Genomic DNA, 22,173 nt, shown 5'->3' with positions numbered 1-22,173 from the left:
AGGAGCGAGGTGCGTAGGTATTCTGGTGTTGATAATACGAGGGTGGTCGGTGAGCATGATGATGATGGTGAACGTGATGGTGATGGTGGTGGTGGTGGTGATGGTCATAGTATAGATCTTTGTCGGTATCGTAGTATTGGTCGTGATGGTGATGGTGGTAGTAGTAGTTTTGATCCTGCTGGGAGGGCACCTCAGCCAGCAATGGCTCTAGCTCGGGGGCGCGATCCTCGTCATTAACTACGGGTACAACCCCAGACCCACCCCCTCCCTGGCTACTCTCTCCGCTGCTGCCTAGTATATCGTACTGGTGGGACATCTTCCAGTTCACCTTTTTATTTCTGAAATCAGAACGCAGGCCAGATTAGCTCGATCGCCACTTTTCGATCCAATCTTCTTGACGCCTCGCCCCGTTCCGTCGCGAAATTTTCAACGATACACGCTCGTCCCTCCGTTATCACGCCCATTTCAACGCGAAGTTCTTTTCGTACGGAAAAATTGATAACGATTTCTTCGCATCGTTTCAGCGACTCTTGTTGGGTTTGCGAAAAACCGCGAGGAAACTACATTCGGTTTAAAATTCAAAAATCAATAAACTAATTAGAAATCAGTAAAGTGATAACTTAAACCACCCCTAATTTCGCATGCACTACTTCATAGTCAACTCTGAACAAAATCCCGTGAGCAGATTTGCCGGAATCATCGCGTGACTCAATGACCACGTGGTGACCACATTACATTCGTCTTAAAACGAAATTCAAAGGGTTGTAATTGATAAACTAATTACGAATCAGCAAAATGATGACTTAAACCCCCCCTAATTTCCCACACACTACTTCGTAGCCAATTCTGAACGAAATCCCCGGAACAGATTTCCCAGAATCGTCGCGTGACTCAAGAACCACGTGGTAACCACATTACATTCGTCTTAAAACAAAATTCAAAGGGCTGTAACCGATAAACTAATTACGAATCAGCAAAATGATGACTTAAACCCCCCCTAATTTCCCACACGCTACTTCGTAGCCAATTCTGAACGAAATCCCCGGAACGGATTTACCAGAATCGTCGCGTGACTCTAGAACCACCGTGGTCGGGAAGCACGTGGCCGAGAGACCACGTGGTCGAGAGGCAAAATATTCGCGCGGAGGGACGAGCTATTTTGAAAATGACGAGATACCTGTGCTCGGCGGCTGCATGGACCCCGAGGGTCCCATCGTCTTCCTCTCGGAGCTCCTTGCGTTGGTCTAGCTTCCTATCGGGCGTCGGCCGTACCACCGGCTCGAGGCTGTTCGCCCTACTTCCGGTCCCGTGACTATTTCCGGTGTGATTCACCGCCGTCACGTCCAGTATGCAGTTGAGGAAGGCCGATTGCTAAAGTCGAACGTGCGAAACCACACCGGCTATCAGAGCTGATCGACAGTGGTCTGTCGTTTTTATGTTGTTGTTGTTTTTTTTTTTTAGATTTTTGTTTTGTTTTTTTCCGATTGATTTTGTTCGCTACTTGGTATTGGTTCTCCGTATCCGGTCGATCCAATCCATGATTTATTCGGTAGAACGGGGCTATTGTACAGGCACATACAGGCTTTCCTCGTCTTTCACCTTTCATTTCCTTTCGTTGCGCGGCCAGTTTTCTCTCTTCGGATCGTGAGAGAGAGAGAGAGAGAGAGAGAGAGAGAGAGAGAGAAAGAGAGGAGAGACAGACAGAGTTCGGATATCGGAGGGATGCGCGATAGTGAAACAGTGTGAGAAAAACAGATATTCTTTTTGTTGTCCGTCGGACGAATAAGATAAAATGTAGGCCATGCCATAAGAACACAGTAAAGAGTATAATATCGTGACGGTGCGCTTAGAAGTGTCGGCTAAAAAAGCTCGCGACAAGGCACGCATCTGAATAATTCATGTGTGTGTGCGGATACATGTACAGAGAATTGAGACAAAATCGTGATGCGAATCGTTTTCCGTTATTTTCGTTTCCTTTTTTGGTATTTTTTATTTTTGTATAGGTGGATCGTACTCCGGCAAAGCCTGTATATGTATGTCAAAAGGAGCTGTACCTTACGTACGAGCACCTTAGGGTTTTATATTATTCGGTACTGTTCAGTTTGTGTATAGATTAATATATACACGTGTATAGTAGATAAATATATATATATATATATATATATATATAAGTATATGTAATACGAGCGAGCGTACAAGTACGGTATGCAATCGGAAATACTGATTCGAGGGGCACGTTCCGCGCCACTGTGGGGAGTATGCAAACGTTAGTAAGCATGCGACACATACACATTGTGCGCGAACCGTTCACGTTCCACTTATTTCTACACACAATTTCAATGATTGCTCCATTTTTATTTTATTTCACGTTAATACGTATCTGCAAACACGGTAGAGCAATCAGGAACTAGTCAGTCAGTAATCAGAAAAAGCTATCTCATTCTTCATTTCAGTATAGCAACGATCCTTGCAACAAGAAATATTCTAGACTAATAAGTGCTCTAAAAAACACTTTCGAACAAAACGAACAATATCCCCAATTATATTAATTTGAGTTCCCTAAAATGAAAATTGCCTTTCCATCAAGGTACTCACTTCACAAAATTTTTGCAATATAGATCCACAGCCTATGCAATTCCAGAAATCCGCACAAACAATGTTTAAAAAATCACAGTGTGATGACGGAGGAACGTCGACGATTGGCGTACACCTCGTTCTAAACGTACCAATACACATTATGCGAACAAACCGTGGACAAACATAGTTACACAAGCCAATCACAACGAACAAACGTGACAAGGGGCGAGGGAGAGCTACACATGGGAGCTAATAATTTCGTATATATGATACACACGTCCATATACAATCATACATATATTGTATATGCGTATTCATATATCGTATATACACACGCATAAATGGCCGCAAGTGTACGTTTCTTAATCAGTCTCCTGGACATGCCTATGCACGCCAGGGCATCACTGGCTACGTTTCATCTACTGTCAACTGTATACTCGCAACTCTGAATACTTTGAATACCAACAAATCTGCGAAAAGCGTATCGCAACACTTTCCGCGCTACTTCCGTGCTGTCCGCAGGTTCCTCACGCGGTTATGCCAAAAAGCAATTTTCCCTCGCCATCTTCACCCTCTTAAAGATGCTATAGTGTCCCGCAGGTATCATAAAACTTGTGCCTAACATTTTTCTGTGGCAAATTGGAAAAAATTCTGTCCAAATATGGAGCAACTAATTTTCATTCAACACGTACCATCCACTGTTTCCTTATTAGGATATTTATGGAAAAACTAAAAATGAAAATTCTCCTTTTAATCATTTTAGTTAGTCAAAATAAAGAACTCTTAGACTCTGTTCTCAAAGATTAATTCTATTATTGTTCCTACAGTTTCAAGATTCTCCCAGAAGTTGAACAAACGAATCAACTTTTCCCCTCGTCGCTGCTGCAACAAAGTGCATCGAGAATAGGGTCGCGAATTAATCGCGGACAGCACGGCGCTACAGGATGCTTCAAGTTCGAGAAAAGCTTCCGGCGGAAGTCGATTCTCCCCTTGATCCGCGTCGAGAAGAATTCGTCTCGTTCCGAGATCGGACCGCTCGGAGGAGCAGAGCGATCGATCCGTCGAGAAAATTCGAATCGACGCGCGAAACATTTGGTTGTTCACAGCATTGGTTTTGCTTCGAGAATCAAAAGATATATCCCTGGTCGAGAAACGCTCGGGAATTCGAGCGTATACTCGTCGTTCGGTGTTCGTGTGGTTTGTCTGCGCGTGTCCGCTGAGAAAACCGGGTGTCGATCGTGTTCAAATTTGTGGAAAGAAAACCGTGTTTGTATATCAGAAGCGGTCGTGTTCAGATACAGAGAGAGAGAGAGAGTGAGAGAGAGAAAGAAAGAAAGAGATAGAGAGAGAGCTACGGCGGACAGCAAAATTGAAGTGATGGAACCATTGTTTCTTCAATTAATATTTCTGCGTTCATTTAGACTGCGTCAGAGACGAACTCCAGTGCGATCGCAGAACAAGATATATTTTTAATATTTTTTTTTAACGTTTTCCCATAACTAGTGCACAGAATTCGCAGTTCGAAAATGTGTTTCTGGCGAGTTCGTGTCGAATAGCAATTTTTATGAGCAAATTCATTAAAGGTAGAAGACTTCACCTCGTTGAACATTTTAGTATGTCCCAAAAGGGGTAGACAGTCCTGTAAAATATTCTTTAAACGTTTATCTATACCAAGTGTTGAGAGATTGATATCGCAGTTCAAAAATACTCTATGAATACTGCAGTAAAGTGACGTATTTTTAACGTGTTTTAAAACATTCTGCTACGACGATTTCGAAAAGACCAAAAATATTAATGAAATGCCACGAGCGGTGCAAAAATGTTCGAAGAGGATATCGATCGTTCCTTGAGGCAAACGTAAAATCGCGTGCGTCTTCAGTCTAAATGAGCGCATAAATGTTGAGAAAGAACGGGTTTGATCGTTCGATTTTGCGGCTCGCAGTGCGTGTAAATAGCCAAGGCAACCTGTCTACCGAAAGACGGTACTGATCTAACTCGAAAATCGTCTATAGCCTCGTGTCTAGTCTACGTGGCGATTGCGGGCGAGCCTTAGAAGGGTGTACAACGGGCATTAAAGAGAAACTATGGGAGAAATCAACGGGAGAAGGGAAAGAGAGAGAGAGAGAGAGAGAGAGAGAGAGAGAGAGAGAGAGAGATAGAGAGACACAATCCAACTAGGAAAGAACGTCGACAAAATTCTAGCTCGAGGAACTCTCGTTTCCGAAAATCGAACGCGTGTTCCTCGACTACTTCTACGTTGAGCTTCTATCTTCTGGGAAACGAAAGAAGGAAAGGACGGAGAGAAAGAGAGAACAATAAAGAGAGTGTATGTGTGAGAGAGAGAGAAAGAGAGATAAAAAGTTGCAAGAATCGCTTCGTTACTCCAGCGAGATCGGGATCGACGGACGTCTATGATATGCTCGATCTAAGATCGACTATGGTCGGGCACTATTCTAGTCTAGATTAAAGAGAGACAGAAACAGAGAGAGAGAGAGAAATAGAAAGAGAGACGGGCTCGATCTAATAGACAAACGAGAAGTTCGCTAAAGACGGCTAAACCGTTGACACTAAAGTAACACGAAGGAGCGACACACTCGAGGCAAAAGGCGAGCTAGTTAGGGTGTTCTCCGGTGATCAATCCCGATCTAGATCGTTTCTACGAGGCTCGATCGGCTAGGTAACTTACTTGCACGCAGCTAGATCGTGTTCTCGGGGACAAAGAGCCGATCCACGTGGGCGATGCCACGTGCGAACCACGCCCACGTGACACCGACACGACCACTAAAATGTTCTCACACGCGTACCCGGCATTCCGCACCAAATTTATCAACTCGCACGATCATTCAGGTTCGGGCGAACTTTTTCGCAAACGTTTCGTCAATTTCTCCCCAAAACTAAAAAAGAACGTTCTCGTATTCTTCGTTCCGACGACGACGCGGAAAACCGGGCGCGCGCGCGGCTCAACTAGTAGTTTCAAGTATTAATCCTAGACTAATTGCTTATTATCTGAAGAGGAAAACGTGCTGTTAGAGATAGGAGGTTCTTTGTAAGGAGAGACTAAAAAAGTTTCTAAGAGCTCTATGTGTCGTGTGAGACCCGACGGATGCTCTAGGTTATAAAGTACTTTCTGTAATACGTCGAGTGCCTAAGGAAAGACGAAAAAAGTTCGAGCGTGTGTGTGTTTGTGTTCGTGGGTGTGTGACTGGCGGTTCCTTTTCGCAACTGTGCCTGTTCGTTATTGCCCTCTCTCTTTTGTTCCCTCGTTGAGCTGAACGACAGCCACGGTTGCGATTAGGCTGCTAACCGGGCCGGATTAGTCAACCAGTCCGTCGAACATTTGGAAACGGAAACGATGTGTACCAGTGAAACATTACTTTAATTGGTTCGTGTTTTTCGGTAATAACTCCTTAACGAAGCGGCGGAGAATATTTTTGTGAGGGAGAAAGTTATTTCAAATGACCTTAGGAATCTCCCTTTTCAAGGAAACACAACATTTTTGGGACACCCAGTAGAATAAAACAGAACTTTGCTTCGAATTGTAATATTTCTAGTTGAAATATAGAACAGAAATAAAATATAGAATAACAGAGCTCTGATTTAGATTATAATTTTTCTAGCTGAAATATAGAAGAGAAATAGAATATAGAATAACAGAGCTCTGCTTTGAATTGTAATTTTTCTAGCTGAAATATAGAATAGAAATAGAATATAGAATAACAGAGTTCTGCTTTGAATTGTCATTTTTCCTTTGAATTGTGTATTAAATTGTGATCGAATTTAATTCTCGAGAAACAAACCTGCCGAATTCTTGTGCAAAATGGAAGACAAAGGTGAGATTTTCAAGTTAAATTGTGATTTTGATTTGTCAGTTTCGTTGGCTGTTTGCAAGCGTTTACTGGTTAAACGCTCGCCCGGTTAGCAGGTGGAGATCGTGAGAGAAGGTGAGAGAAACGAATGGACACATGTCTACGATGCGACAGGTAAACGAAAGTTGAAAGAAGATGTTCGTGTGAACGGTGTTGTCGTGGATCGCAAGTGTGTGCGTCGTGTTGTCGATGCATAGAAAAAGAATTGTACAAGACCGGAGAAAAGTTACAGGGCAGAGATACAACCGCCGGTTGCTATGCGATACGGCTGCTCAAATTCCGAAACTCTACGATACAGAATTTATGTACAATAATCGATCGATCCGTCGGGATCGACCGGCGTCTAAATACCGAGTATGTACACGGAACGAGATCGAATGCGGCTTCTGTGTCTCTGCGCGAGTTAGCGATCAAGTTAAATATGTCAGAGAAATGAAAGTGAGAACGGTCTTATGTACAAGGATGATCGACCGATCGCAGCGTCCGCTGGACGAGTTCGATGTCGTCTCGTCGATCATTTTTAATTCGTTTAGAACGAATCGTTCAAGGAGACCGTTCGCAGCGGCGATCGGTCGATCCTCGGTCGAGTGGAAAAACTGGTGTGTGAGAAAGAAAACGGGTGAGACGTTGTGGAAAGAAAAACGAACGGAAACGAGAAAGGAAACGTGTGTATAAGATGATAATAAGTAAGAGAAAAGTTTAAGTACTACCGCCTGGGCTGCAGGACTTTGCCCAGCATTATCGTTATCGATAAGATCGTTATCGTTCTGGAAAACAAAGAGAAAAGACACAAAGAGATGATTGAGAGCTGCGTGAACATCCTCTTGTCTGGGTATAACAATTACATAAACCTAGTCTGTAGTCAATATCAATAATAATAATGATAATAATAATAAAAAATCATAAGAATAATAACGATAATAATAATCGTATTTAAATTACTCCTACACTAATGTCACAATAAGAACAATTATATAAATATGGTAACAATAAACAGTGAACGTAATCTCTATATCTCAATAAATTGACATGTCTAAACTCGCTCAGATTTGAGACTCAAAACTCAAAACTCAAAACTCAAATCTGTATGTAATACTCGTTTTCTATGACTCGTTAGTGGGTAAACACGTAAATCAATTCAACACACAGATTCTCCTCTAATGATCTAATATCGTAAACTCATTCAAAGAAACCATGTATCGTCCTAAGTCTCTAGAGAAGTGGTTCGTAAACTCGGGTCGATCTATCGTCCGCTCGTCGAATCGAATCTCGACTTTGTTATCGATAAAAACGAAATTCTGCGAGCTCTCTTCTCTCACAGAAGAGAGAATAGGGACGACGAAAGAGCAGACGATGTATCGACCGAAAACACAATCTACGTCGACCTGTTCACCAGGGAAAACAAATTGGCTATTTAGGCTTTTCTCCTAGTGCTATCGATCTTCTCTATACTGTTCCAATCATTATTCTCTAATCTCTTCGGTCATAGAGCAAATGAATTTCTGTTTCTTCGTATCCAGTGAACAGGTCGATCGGTTGCACCAAATCTGCATCGTGACGTTCAAGGAGGGGTGACACATCGAACTGCTTTTCTACACATATTGAGTCTGGCTAATTCGACAGAGATTTCTCTTCCTTCGTTCGAAACTGTGATCGAATCTAATCACGCGATTGGTCGAATCCGTTCTCCCGACGATACCACCGATCCGTCTGATCTCTTTTATCGATCACGAACGTGATCCTCGGCGTCGAGGAGGATCGAACTGGTCGTTGAGAGAACGATCACCACCTCGATATTTGCTTTGGCCGTTCGAACACATTCGCAGCCGAAAAAATTGCACATTTGTGCACGTGTCTCTCGTTTCTCGATGACAAATCGATAACCTCGGGATTGCAATAAATAATCCGAGTATTCTTCTTCCAATGGAAGTTCTGTTTGTGTGATTTAAAGGTAACGCCCTAACAGTGAAAATATAGTACAACAATAAACCTGGTCCCAATTTTTGTCTGCAATACTTTTGCATGATGCAGCGAGCAAAAATTTCCTGTTTTTATGACAAATGCTACAGGTTGAAACGTTTGTGAAGACGATAAAAAATTTTCCAGTGACTGCATCTAGACTTGAATTGAATATCGTTGAAACAATATCATTGTGTCACAACATTTTCTGTCTTAAAAATAGCGTGACTCTCTCCGAGCGGATTCGCATATTTTGAGCTGGTAATTGTCTCATTCGCTGCAAGATCGTGTCACTGGGAAATGAGAGACAACGAGTGCTATCTTTTAGGCTGGGAGTGCACGAATCCACGAAATTCTCGTCACTACTGAGCACACAGTCAAATACAGCGTCAGAACACGTTTCGGGACTCGGGATGGTAGCTTAGAATCGCGTTTCCCAATCTAGTCCTTTCAATTTGAAGGTCCACCATCATTCCTCCGAGGATTCGTCATCGATGGCCGTCGAATCAGTCATGTTTCGAACGCCATCGCAGATCCGCGATGCTAAGCTTTCGTGGGTGGTCAAGAAGCTACTCTGGAGTAGTTGGACATCTTTCTATTCGAGACGTGAGTTTCACATCGGCCATGTGAAATCCTATCACGAAGTAAGCGAACGACAAACATCCATTCGAACTGGGCCCTCGGCTCAACTCCCACGAGTCTCTCATGCTCGACAATCCGTCGATCCAATGAACATGATCGATGTCGATCGAATACGCAGAGGGATTAGGATCGAGAGAAGAGTCGTGGGAGCACAGCCCGGAGGTTCTGCTCGTCTGAATAAAGGACATATCGCTAGGGTTTTTCGACGTTTCGTACGACTCGAGACACACCCGGAAACAAAGACTGTCAAGACACTCACCTGTCCGGTCGATTCTATCTGACCAAACCTGGTCGTCTTCCAACTGTCGAGTATCAGAAGGCAGACGTATATCTTACCAACGGTCAGCTTGTCTCTGCCTAATTCTGGAAAAACCAACGAATTCGATTAGTGAGAGCTGTTCTTGCCGAGTGGATCTAGACCGGGCATGGAATTCGAATTGATCCGTGGGCGTGGCTTCTTTGCCCTCGATGGTGTGCACTCTATACCCTCTAAATATCTAGCACTAAACATTCTAGAGACTGCCTACTTTGAATTTCATTTTTCCACTTCTTCGAAATATTAAGTGTTTATGTTTATAATGTGCTGTATTTTTGTTGAGAGCTCCCTGAATAGTCTTTGAAGGTAATACTTAAGTGGAAAGGATAGAAAGGAAGACACAATACTAGCTATTCTGTTTTATCTGTGCACAGTGGGCGTGGCCTGTTCTAAGTGGGCGTAGCCTGCGCGCAGTAGGCGTAGCCCGTTCCGAGTGGGCGCGGCACCGCAGCTCCCAGAGTCAGAACAGTGCTCCACAAATGAAATTCGTACCCATGCTCGATCTAGATCTCTCTTTGACAACAATGATTAGTCGCGAACCTTCATTCCTAGGTATCAAAAGGTCCAACATTTTTTTCGCCTGCAGCGGCCAGATACTTTTGATCGTGTCCCTCAGCTCCTCGTTCGCTACATTCATCTCGTCGGCTGCAAAAGAGTGCTATCGTCAAATACCAAGATATCCACAGCAACAACTAGACGATTCTCTTTTTGTTTGCATAAAAATACGCGGTCTTGTAATCGTGTTCCGATCGTAGCGTACCGCGTCTCATCTTGATGCTGAGATTCTCGCGGATCAGGGCGAACAGCGTGGTGGTGAACTTGACCTTCCCGTCGCTGTCCACTGGCATGTTCATCCTGATCAGCTTTTTATAAGCCAGCCGGTTCGGGCACTTGTTGCCAAACCCTAACGGCGGATCCATGTTCTTCAGCATGTCGTACATCTCGGTGTAGTGGATCTTTCCTGTCGCGCTCGGATCGTACTCCGCCCAGATCCTGACGAACTCGTCGAGATGATGCGCGCCGAGGATCGACGAGTCCCTCGTCAGGTAGTCGAAGTTGTCCATGATGACGGCCACGAACAGATTCAGCATCAGGAACGAACAGAAGAAGATGAACGAGACGAAGTAGGCGTACGCGATGTTTGAGCCGCAGCCGCCCATCTCTTGTTTGCCAGCTTTCGGGTCGCACGGACGTCCCTTGATGCACGCCAGCATGATGTTCGGCCAGGCCTCGCCGGTAGCGCACCTGGCAACGTCATGTCGGTCATTGTCCCATTCGAATTTCTCGCTTTCTAACTTTCTTTCACGCACCCATCGCAATCACGCAGTCTCGGAATTGGCTAAAGATACTTGACGCGACCGGCTATTTCCAAAATCTATACCGCTTTCACTGATAGCTGGTCTACGGCTCTTTATGGGAAATAAAAATTGTTTCTGTCACTTGCAACTCACGGAAACCAACCAGGAATTTATTGCTCAATAATTTCTCTATAATTTCAAAATAATGAATCTAAAACTCTGATCATTTGGCCGATACTGGCGAATCCACTGCTAATTTTATTAATTTTCTTAGCTGTTAATGTTCTTAAACGAAAAGTTAGTTCTTAGATGCCGAAACGAAAATAGATGATTACCCTAATCGTTTCTACAATTATTTCTGAAGATCCTGCGAAGGTTAAATAAATTGTAGGTCATTTCCAATGTGCTATACGTCCGGAAGAACAACTTTATACAACAATAACGTTTCTTAATTTTTGGAAATCGCCGGCGGTTGGTCGCAGCATGCAATTTTCTCAACAAAAGCACGTCGACAGCTCTGTAACCTCTATGAAATACTTCGCCCCTAAAATACCACTACCAGCTCGTTATACCTCCAAGTACAAAACGCAAACGTTTTTTCACGAGCTTATGTGACAACGAGCGTCGTTCCACAGATAGAACAACGCTAAATGGAATCGATCTTGACAGCACACCATGCAAACATAATCAGACCGATTCCGTTTCGATTAACATCAAAAGCGTTTCAATTACTGGCTGAGCAAGGCTCGACCGATTCTACTCGCTTCTAATTACTCTACTGCGTGTGTTTGGTGAGGCGTAGCTTAGCCCGTTTACGTTAGTGTGTTGCATTCTCGAAAATTGTTATTTACTGTTCGATAATCTTCGAAGAATTGGAAATTGAGTCGCGGCGCGAGTGCTTTGCGAAGAAGCTGTGCTCTTTTCTTCCTTTTCATCATCGTTCGTGTGACTATACTTCCGGATGAAACGTTAGAAAGTGTCGTCATTAGATTCGTGAAGGAGTGTCGTTCCTACATTTTCATTAATGGTTTAATTCTGTAATTACCAGATGAGTCGAACTAACTTGTTTCCGACTTTCTCTTCTACAATATTATTGTAATTATGAGAATGTTTGTACAAGAAATTATTACCAGCGACGTGTCTATTGTAATTCCAATCTGTTTGGAATTTATACAAAAATTCATTAACAAACTTGCACGAAAATGTAAATGTTGGCAAATTAAGTAATAGATATTTAGTCACATCGAATTTCACTTAATTCGGCAAAATCGAGCAAACGCATCGAAAGTAGTAGAGCTTATTTGAGCGAGTAAAATGCAGGTGCACGAACTTTTGTGCACATCGTTCAAATAATTTTTGGCAATTTCGAACCGATCTTAAAAAAAATCTAATGACGTCACATCGATGCTATCGGTTGCGTTACTTACCGAAAAAGCAACATCAGACCTTGAATGAAGCTTTGGAAATTGTTGTGCTTGGTTATAGCAGACTCGGGGTCCAGCATGATGTTACCGAATACCTGAGGGACCGAGAAACAAAACAGAAAATGGCCGCGCGGCCACAGGGCACGCACCGCATTAGCAAGATCGCATCATCTTCGACGCGGATCGGGTTTTTATCTTTTTCGTTTTCAAATTAGAATACTATTATCGGTCCACGCGGAAATCGCGAGCTTCCCGACTATTATTCGTGAAGTTTCTCGTAACGTTTACAAGTGGTGCGTACGCGTTCGTGATAGTGTTTGTCGGTCTACCTTCTAAGAAGATACGCATACACACATATTCAATTACGATCTACCAACTGGTCTTTACTTTTTCGACTGTTATCAACTCGCGAGTCCTCGAGAGAGCTCATTGTCATCGACTGATCATTTTTGCGTTCGTTCGATTTTGTCAATTCATGTTCCGGGAAATTATGATCTGTAAAACAGCCACGAAGAATCAATATTTAGAACTTGAGATGCAGTAAGAATTGCTTGAATTTGGGATTAAAAAATTCGCATGATCCAGCGTTGATTCAAGGATTTCCCTCGAGTCCACCGCACCAACGTGATCAACTCCAACAATCTAGGGCAAGCAGCTCTATGGTACAATTGTCTATGGGGACGTCTAATCTGCAGGGTTCAATCGCAACAGACTGATACGTCGAGCAGCTTATACTCTCGATGAAACCTCATGCGAACAGCCCAAAATTCTACGAGAACCGGCGATCGATCGCGTCAAACAGTCCCTCAATTTCGTTTTTTCATTTTTTTTTCTTTCTCTCTCTCTCTCTCTCTCTCTCTCTCTCTTTCTCTTTGCACGAAACCAAGGTTCAAGGTTCACGCGATCGCACAGGTCACACCGATTGGTCAACGAGTCTTTATCGCTTTACATGAACGTACATCTCTGCGTTCAGCTGCTCGACTCACCGAAAAAGCAACATAAGACCGGCGAAGAAGGACTGAAAGTTGTTGTGCTCATCGATCGCTGTTCCTGGATCGTTCGATATATTGCCGAAGACCTGACAACGGAATATTCAGATCGGTCACTAGTGCTCGCTGGTGATCTCGCGCCTGTTCGTTTCACCTGGCTCTGATTATACTTTATTATACTTAATCGTCGACGCCCGTTCGGTTTCGCTTTGCGCTTTCTAGATCGCGTGGAAGCGCGAGACCCTGAAGAATCAAGAGAGACTATCCACGCTTCCCCCCGATTTCTTGATTAACTTGATTTCATAATTACTAGGCCGAACTATAAGTTTTGTCAATCTTTAGCTGCTTATGAAATTTATACGAATCTAATCACTGCAGATTTATTGTTCTTCTAACGATACATTTTTTTCATGTCCGAATCCACTGTAGGTTTGACGATCGAAGCGTAATTTCTGAATTGCGCGAGTGGATCGTACGTGGACAGTCTTGTCTCCATTTTCCTGGGTCCTCACGGCTTTCCGAGGGTTTCTTGGGAATTATGGTCGTCCATTCGTCGTGGCCCGATAGGGCGCTACGTACCTGCATGCCGATGATCGCGTAGATGAAGAACAGCATCGCGATGAGGAGACAAACGTAAGGCAGAGCCTGTAAAAATTCAGAACAATGAAGACATTCTACTCTCTCGAAGAGGAAGATCGATGATCGGTTTGCGCTTACTTTAAAGGATTGTACAAAGGTCCAGAGTAAAATTCGTATCGTGTAGCCCTGCCTGAGTAGTTTGATCAGCCTGGCGGCACGAAACAGCCTGAGGAATCCGACGTTGATGAAGTTCTCCTGCAGGGGACAGAGGAAATTGCACTTAACCACCAACAAATGCCGACTTCTTATCGAGATTAGGGTCGGGCTCCGTGCGTGTAACGCGATCAGTTTTTTTAATACTCGCTTGTCCCGAGATTCGATAGACTCTGGGACAAGTCGCGGAAATCCTCTCGGTACACGTACGAAGCTACTGGAAAACACTTGTGGACCGCGATGGACCAAAAATTAAAAAAAAAAGAACAGTCCATCGCAAAACGCCGTCTGAGTTTCGATCGGCTTTGAAATATTTCATAGCATTGCATTCTCACGTACGCGATCGGTATCGATTTGATGAGCGTCGTACTTTGAACCCATTTGCTGATGCTTGTTCTCATTGTCTTTTCAGTTTTTTGGACCGCGCGTTAATACCGCATCCATACGCTTTTCGCTTTTGTCTCATGTTGGTTTGTGTACACGCGAATGGTGTAGAGACACTTGTGTGGGTCGCCGAGCACGTTCCGTCCACTGGCGTATGATTTCCGCGAATCGAATCACGGATATTATCTTCCGAATGCTCCGGACAATGCACTTGTCACGCGACAGTACGTTTTTGTTCGTAACGTAGACGAAATTATAGTTCTACTGGCTCTGTCCCCGCCCATTCAAGGCTGACCACGCCCTGAGAGCAAAATTACCACGCCCATTTGCGGCGATAATCGAGTCGGCCCTAATCTGGGACGATTATTCCACGTCTAGACAAACCTGATCCTGATTTCATGGTATCCACACCATGCCCACTCAGTTCTAGTCACGCCCAGAGTGCAAAAGTATCCACCCATTTGAAGTTAACATTGCCTAATGCCAATAAAACCACGGCTTAAAGGTGAGAATTACATTTATTCAAAGCTGGTTCCGCCTTGAACCGAGAATACCATACCTATTTAGAGCAGGCCACGCCTCTGGGAGAACGAAACCACGCCCGTTCGGAATAGGCCACGCCCTGAGAGCACTGAAACCACGCCCCTATTTCGTTCCGACGTTCTCTTCCCACACCTGACCTACTTTCCAGTGAACTATGGTTGTTTTTGACATCAGACAAGCAAATAGGAGGTACTGACGCACTGTTCACGCGTTTTGTTCGCGACAAGGTTTGTCGATTCGCAGTTTTCCCGAAGGGAACCTGTCCCAGCGACCCAGTACACGCGTCGTGTCGAGTGTTTATGCAATGTATGAATATCTCGTGTATCCTGTCCCGTTAAAATTCGATCTCGCGAGCATTCGGCCTCTTGGAAGTATTTCTCTTTTCTCGTTTTTATTTTTTTTTTAATTAGGTGAAACGCCGGCACTTACGTCTGCGGTTGCGAACGTGACGACATTTATACCTTTTTTTCGCCTAGTTGGCCGCCACTCGAAAACCGCTCCTAGCAGAAGAAAACACGAGAATTGCAGGATTATTGGATCGATCGTTCTCACTCGTCTGTCGGTAACATCATCTCTTAATATGCGAAACAACAGAGTAGATAGAGTAACTAGCGGTGCGAGTAACACGTACAACCATAAACTGAAGCGGCCCCGACTGCGTTTTCTCCCAATCAAACGGCGGAGTTCTGCATTTACACGCGAAGCTTCTCGCAAATACCGGGTGGAATGGTTACAAACACATTTACTGGCTGCTCTCTGGCAAGGGAATCATCCTGATTTCCCACTTCGACTTCGACGAACCATTGCACCACTGTACCATGATAGTTTCAAGCGTATCGCTTAACGGTTAAGAAGGTCGTTCGGAAGCTCGTCGAAATCGAAGTTAGAATCGTTTCGTTGCCCACTGTCGTCGCTTACCATCTTCTCGCGAAAAGCGGAGTCAGCCAGCAACGATACTCATCGATTGATCTGGTCTATACTCGTGTCACTGCCGGTTCAACAACCTACTGGGGTAGAGTGCAAGCAGTTCAAAAGGGGGTAGTAGAAGAAACTCGTATCGGCGACGGTATCTCGATGCGGCCTGATACTTCAACGCTATTCCGACACTGTCATACTGGAACTCTCAATTATACTTTGCGTGTACAATTTTCAGATACATTGTGTGTACGTGTGTGTTCGTGTTTGATATGTGTGTGCGGATACGTAGCACGGCAGCTTTTTACTTCGGGTCTTATAAACAGATACTTCTACTGCGGAGGAGTCAAGAGATACTTGATGGGTAGTGCGCTCTCTGCAGTTACGTCGACCGTTCGAACGGTCCAATCGTTACTATACTGAGCAGGAATCGCGATGCTCGAAGAGGAACACACAATCACAGTCCATACTTTGGATTTCAAACGTCTGCTGATACCCCAAAATTCTTTTAATCCTGCCACTGTTTCAAATTACACCCACCCGTGTCACCGATGCACAAAATCCGCAGTCCACTAATTACAATTACGCCGACTGTTTATTTTGCGTTTGTCGTTCTTTACGTGCTTTCCATCTGGAGCACCAACTGTGCCGGAACGGCCGCCATTTTTCACAGACGACTATTACAAGAGCGTGTTCCCATTCGAGCATCCGTTCCCTTCCTATGTTACGTGTACGCTGGCGAACACTCTGTGATGATCGTATACTGTGCAAGTGTGACAATGTACAGTGTGGGTGTGTACAGTGTATGAATGCGGCATAATGCTACGTATAAATACATGAGACTGTAGGGGTTCGCACAAGATTCTTTATTTACCTGCTAGCATATACGTACGTATATACATGTATCAAAAATTTAATAGAGAAACGTGCACAGGGACGTTTTCGGAATCATGGCGTGACCGGAAGACGGAGGATTCTGCGCGAAAACGTGAACCAAAATACCTAAAATATTTCATTTGAATGTTTCAGATATTTTTTCCATCGCTCTATGGTATTGGAATTTTTAAATAAATTTATCCGTCCACGTGAAGCTCGATAGTAAACTTTCAGAAATTTCTTGCTGTTATACCGGGTGTCTTCGCGCAAGGAATCGGCGTAAACGCGATCAGCACCGTTCCTCCGCGATCATCCCGTGCACGTTCAATTCGTATACGTACTTCTGCCGAAACTAAAGAAGCAGCAAAGAGGTTAAAGGAAAGACAGCACTCGAGATGTATTATACAACCAAGCAACACTGGGTCACACAATTCAAATGGGAGAAATATTTCGTAGGTGGTGGTATCGTCTCAGGCGATACGAAATAGCTGGTACAATAAAAAGGTCCAAAAGTGAGACCACTACTTCTCGCTCGGGACAATTTACAACGCGATCAGATTGTCGCGGTTCAATCAAAAGGGCATTTCGATTCGACTTGACGAAGCACTACGTACCCCGAACTCGATCACGAGGGCGTCCACGATGCTGCCGATCACCGTGATGAAGTCGAACGTGTTCCAGGCGTCCTTGAAGAAGTTCTGAGTCGCAGGACCGGGAATAAACAAGTCGATTAGTATAACAGGTAGCATTTCTTTAAACCTGCCTCAGTCTCGCCTCGGGCCTTGCTCGAAACCTTTGAAAAATCGTGGTCTTAACCTTTGACTGGGTGGTGGGAGTAAAATATCAAATTCTGACTGTAATAACATTGTTATTTCAATAGCATGAATTTCGCGTGGTATGTGCGTGCGTTTGAAGGCCTCATGGTTGAACAAAGACAAAATGTGTTTGAAGAAAATGCGTGATGAAAATGTTTGAAGAAAATGTCTCCAATGTTTGTGCAAACCCAGCCAACGTTCGAGCAAACTCCGAGGCTATTCGAGTTGTGTAAAGGATGTCTGCTAACTAACGCTACAGAAGAAACTACGAATCGAGTTTGAAGAAGTAGCGAGTCTGTCGTTTTCTCTGAGTGTTTGCCATTGTATGTATGTTCAGGTATGCTCGAGTGTGCGTGTCCTCTCATAGTGTGAGATCGATGTGGTAGGAGATTTAGCCTTGAATTGCATCCGTGTGTTTGTGTGAAAATTGTGCATGTTTGGCTCGGTTTGTCTCTGTATGTTCGCGTATGGTTTGAACGTATAAATGTGTACTATGAAGTTACGCGTGGTTTGCGATGATTGCACCTGTGTGTGGCGCCAGTGAGAGTGATCTCCTGTGTGTGTACATGTGTGTGTGTGTGTGTGGTCGTGTGTGTACGCACCCTTGCACGAACGCAAATGTCAGTGAGCGCGAAGTATGCTCGAGAGTCGTGCTGTTCGGGGGAAATAAAACGATATTGTCGTGTCGACGATGTAGAAAGGCCACAGGTGTCCTCGTTGTCCAGGTGTCAATCGTGAACGATTCGCGGTGGGGTAGGTAGAAATGACGTAGAAAATGGTGTCCAGAGCAGAGCAACGAATCGTTTGCTGTTTCATGGGGTTGATCGCTGGTTCGTGGGGCTAAGCTCGCAGCGAGTCATTCTGGGACGATCTACCGTCGGAAGCGATTCGATCGGACGAAATCGATGGTTTCAGGGCGCTACGAAAGGAGGGATCGAGCACAGGTGGGCAGGTAACCGAGAAGCTGTAGAATCATCCGGAGGAATGACGCATCTATGAATCATGCTAGAGTTTTCTGTCGGCTCTGGATTCTTGCTTGGAGTCGATTGTCTTTGTTGATTGCTGTTGCGTGTGTGGGATTTATTAGAAGTTGAGTACGGTTGTCAGGTGGTACAGGTGAAGCTAGGGGCAGTTCAAGTCATCGATTCACTGCTTTCGAATTTGTTTGTGAAATATAGGTGCATCGATGGTTCAATCGTTTGTGGCGGCACTTTTGACAGCTTCAAGAGATTATCGTGATGCTAATTTTGCAGATACCGGGCTGAATCGAAACTCAATTTGCACGCAAGACTTCGAGGAATATGGACATATTTTCGGACGGCAGTGGCCGGGTCTACTCTGACCCAGCGATTCAGAAGCACTACTGGAGTGCTCCTAATTTCTGGTAAATATTTTCAATCCATAGCTATTTACTCGGAGTAAGTCTGGGTCAAAATGGACCCAACACGGCATAGTTAGACTTGTTCCCTCTATTAAAACTATTTAATCCTATAAGGCAACACAACGAATTGAACAGTTGCGTTTAACAAGTATTAAAATTTGGCATTTAAAGAGCAAAGGAACGACATGATTGGCCTAATGTCCACATGACTCGAGTGAAAGGCGCCTCGTTGACAAAATCAGATTGCCATAGTTGGCCCATAGAACCGAATCCGGTATCCATCGAGGAATCGTCTCTCTCTGTCCTTGTTCCGGCGAACAGAGATCATTGTGTCTCGGAACGCGATGGATTATCAATATATCGTTCGAGAAAGACAATGACAGTGGTGGTTAGGGGGTGGGGGGGGGGGGAGATGGGGGTATCGCGTACAATTGTATACGGGTCTGTATACTCTCTATCCTACGTGATATATGATATGACATGACATGACATGACGTGATGGTTGCGTGTGATATCGAGTCTAGAGTGGAGTGAGTGATTAAGAGGCTGTTTCTATACCTTGCATCCGAAGGCGGCGAGTTTAAGGATGCACTCAATGAGGAAAAGGAGGGTGACGATCAAGTTCACGACGGTCAAGATGTCCAATAGAGTCGGCGGCGCCTCGTGATACTACAAAATACACCCAACACACAAACGTAACACAAGCCAAGATTCTGCATCGTTGCCCGCAATTTTTCCGTTTGCCTCGACAACCATTTTCCGTCGCTTCGCGGTCGGCTGTAACCCTAGGAACCACTAATCGGGGCTCCACTGAGCTGTGTCGCGAAACCATAATCTTCTGACGTTCCAAAAAATTTTATACGATCAATGAATATCGCTCGTAGCTTCGAGATCGCTGTTAAATCAGTAACCTCGGTTTTTAACAAAGATATCTTTAAAAATATGAGCACAGTACCCATTTCATCCGTTTCAAGATCAAATTAATTGGATTGTAAAATTTCTCACATAATATTGTACAACTTTTGTCTGAAATATTTGTATCATTCACATTTTCCAAGATATTTGAACCATTGCATCCGTATTTTCACTGATATGTGTAGTGAACAATAATTTAATAGCGTTCTCGAAGTTGTAGGCAGCAATAAATAATTTTATAATGGACATATACTCATATATATATATATATATATATATATATATATATATATTGTTATGAAATTTTTTGGAACCAGAGGAACAGCGTTTTCTTGACACTCTTCCAGTGTTCTAGGGTTAATCAGCTCCTCCTCGATCAAAATGTCGAGATCGTTCGAGCGCGTTGTTATTATTAATTAGAATCTAGACGACACGCGCGTCGATGGTCTTCGGTTGAAGGCTGCCGATATCGCCGAATTTTTTCGCAAACTTTCGCGACAAACCGGGGTAATTATCTCGAAACTGTGGTATTCTGTTTACGACGACCGATAATCGATTGTGCCCGTTACTGTTTCGTTTCTTTTTGATAAGCCCAATTTGATCAATTTTCTCGGATTCAGGATCGATCCGTCTCGTGTTCGGCGCGCGAAAACGGTGCTCGATTCTTGCGTGTATGTAGTAAGTGTGTGGAATGTGTGTGTGTGTGTGTGTATTTATATATATAGAGAGAGATGTTTGTGTCCGGAATTAATTAAACCGGCCATTTTCCCCGGAAGATGGCGGAGCATGGTTTCTGCATGCGTGTTACATTTCTTCGTACAAAAGTTTTCGACCGGTTGCGCCTACTCTGCGGATCGACGAGCTGCTCGTTGCTCGCCAACAACTTTCTCGGGGACAATGTTCTCGTGTTTCTGGATCGTTGGATCGTTGGCAGCGAGCATCGAAGCGCAACCGAGTGATCGTGAACGTAATACAGCAGCCGTTACCTGGCCCAGAACTGTCGATGCAACTACAGACAACGCTTTCGAACGCCGAGCGCCGATTTTGCGGCCTCGATCTATTTTGCGGAGCGTCGTTCACTCGCCGATTTAATTTGCAGAGGGTCGCAAGGTAGAATTGCTACTTGTAATACCAGGGAACTTGTAGTTTTGCTTTGGGAAACGCTGAAATTTATTTATGAATTTCTGCTCCAATATTTTTCATATTTTACGCGTTAACGAGCTGACTTTGCCGTTTGCCGGAATTTATTTCTTGGGGTGTTGCGATTCATTGTAATCCTGAATTTATATATGATTTAATGATGAATTTATTAGCACATTGATCTGGTGATTTGCTAAAATTTGTTCCTATATATTCCCAGTGTAATACACAGTAAATACTTTCTGATATTATTTTATGGTACTGTAATTGATTTATAATAAGCGGAAATTGATTTTGTGCATCACTAAAATGTATTCTTTGTGACACCCTGTACACAAGAATCGTCCACGTGTCTTTTAAGTATTAAGAATAGTATTTGTTCGTAGACGTGTGAAAAATAATAAGAGAAAATTCATTGATACTCGACTGCAAGGAACATTGTTTTTACAGCAAAAATATCTAAAAATGTGACTTAACAATTATATGTTCTAAGGACTAGGAAATTAAACACAGGATTAATACTGTCTAAAAATAATTTCTGTGTTCATGACGTATCGAATGAAAATGTTTATATCGATGATTCTGCAGTGCGAATTGTTAGACTTGTTAAAGTAGTTGCTACAAGCTATGAATGAGTCATAACGTTTGATTAAGATGTATGAACGATTTATCAATTTTGCAATGCCTATTGTGTGAATCAACTTGCGACAAAATTGCCTGGTACTACAAGTTCGTATCCCACAACCCAACAAAACGTCTAATTAATTTTTAAAAAGAGAGAAAAAACGATCGAGATAGTTTCGGCGCTCGGCATCGAAAGCCTCGCGGTGTGCGCATGCAAGGATAGAAAACATGTCAACGTGCAGTGATCACGTGCGGATGCAACAAGACGGAGATTTAGCATGCACGGGAGCTCTTGTGGGTTGGCTTTTTCTATAAATAATCGCTTCTGCTGTATACAGCCAGGGTTTTTACATATATCTTTGGGAGGCTCGCGCGAATTTTTGCACCTTGTTCCAGGTATTCAGTATTCTCGTATATGTATATATATCTCGTATATCAAATCAAACAAAGAAAAAAAAAATGAAAAAAAAAAACGGAAGAACAGATTGCGAAAAAAACAGAAGTTTAGATAGAAGAGAATAGAATGAGAGAGAGAGAGAAAAACGTAAAATGAAATCGACGCGGCTGGTGTTTGATGCTCCCTTACCGGTGTCTATGGCTCGTATGTGTGACATTATGTGTCCCGTGTTGTGTTGTGCGTGTGTTCGTGTTTCATGGACTAGCTAGTAGTATAATATCACCGGAAACTAGCCCAACAGCGACATGAATGCGTACTTC

General features: G+C 43.6%; 1 protein-coding gene across 3 annotated transcripts in view; it reads right to left on the bottom strand.

The window, feature by feature from the left end:
• Positions 1–22,173, bottom strand: part of Cac (calcium voltage-gated channel subunit cacophony) — a 209,774-nt gene that overhangs the window by 19,505 nt on the left and 168,096 nt on the right. For all 3 annotated transcript variants that reach the window (XM_076797555.1, XM_076797556.1, XM_076797557.1), the window contains 10 exons: positions 19,336–19,446; positions 17,196–17,279; positions 15,252–15,290; positions 13,789–13,905; positions 13,651–13,716; positions 12,086–12,177; positions 10,121–10,605; positions 9,901–10,005; positions 9,304–9,407; positions 7,154–7,210 (listed from right to left, as the gene is read on the bottom strand). In XM_076797555.1, the coding sequence (XP_076653670.1) occupies positions 7,154–7,210; positions 9,304–9,407; positions 9,901–10,005; positions 10,121–10,605; positions 12,086–12,177; positions 13,651–13,716; positions 13,789–13,905; positions 15,252–15,290; positions 17,196–17,279; positions 19,336–19,446 (1,260 nt within the window). The remainder of the gene's footprint in view (positions 1–7,153; positions 7,211–9,303; positions 9,408–9,900; positions 10,006–10,120; positions 10,606–12,085; positions 12,178–13,650; positions 13,717–13,788; positions 13,906–15,251; positions 15,291–17,195; positions 17,280–19,335; positions 19,447–22,173) is intronic.

This window comes from Halictus rubicundus, chromosome 12 (assembly GCF_050948215.1).
Source record: "Halictus rubicundus isolate RS-2024b chromosome 12, iyHalRubi1_principal, whole genome shotgun sequence".
In the NCBI taxonomy this organism is placed as follows: Eukaryota; Metazoa; Arthropoda; class Insecta; order Hymenoptera; family Halictidae; genus Halictus; species Halictus rubicundus.
The sequence above is the reverse complement of the archived record's forward strand: the minus strand, read 5'-3'. Positions and strand labels throughout refer to the sequence as shown.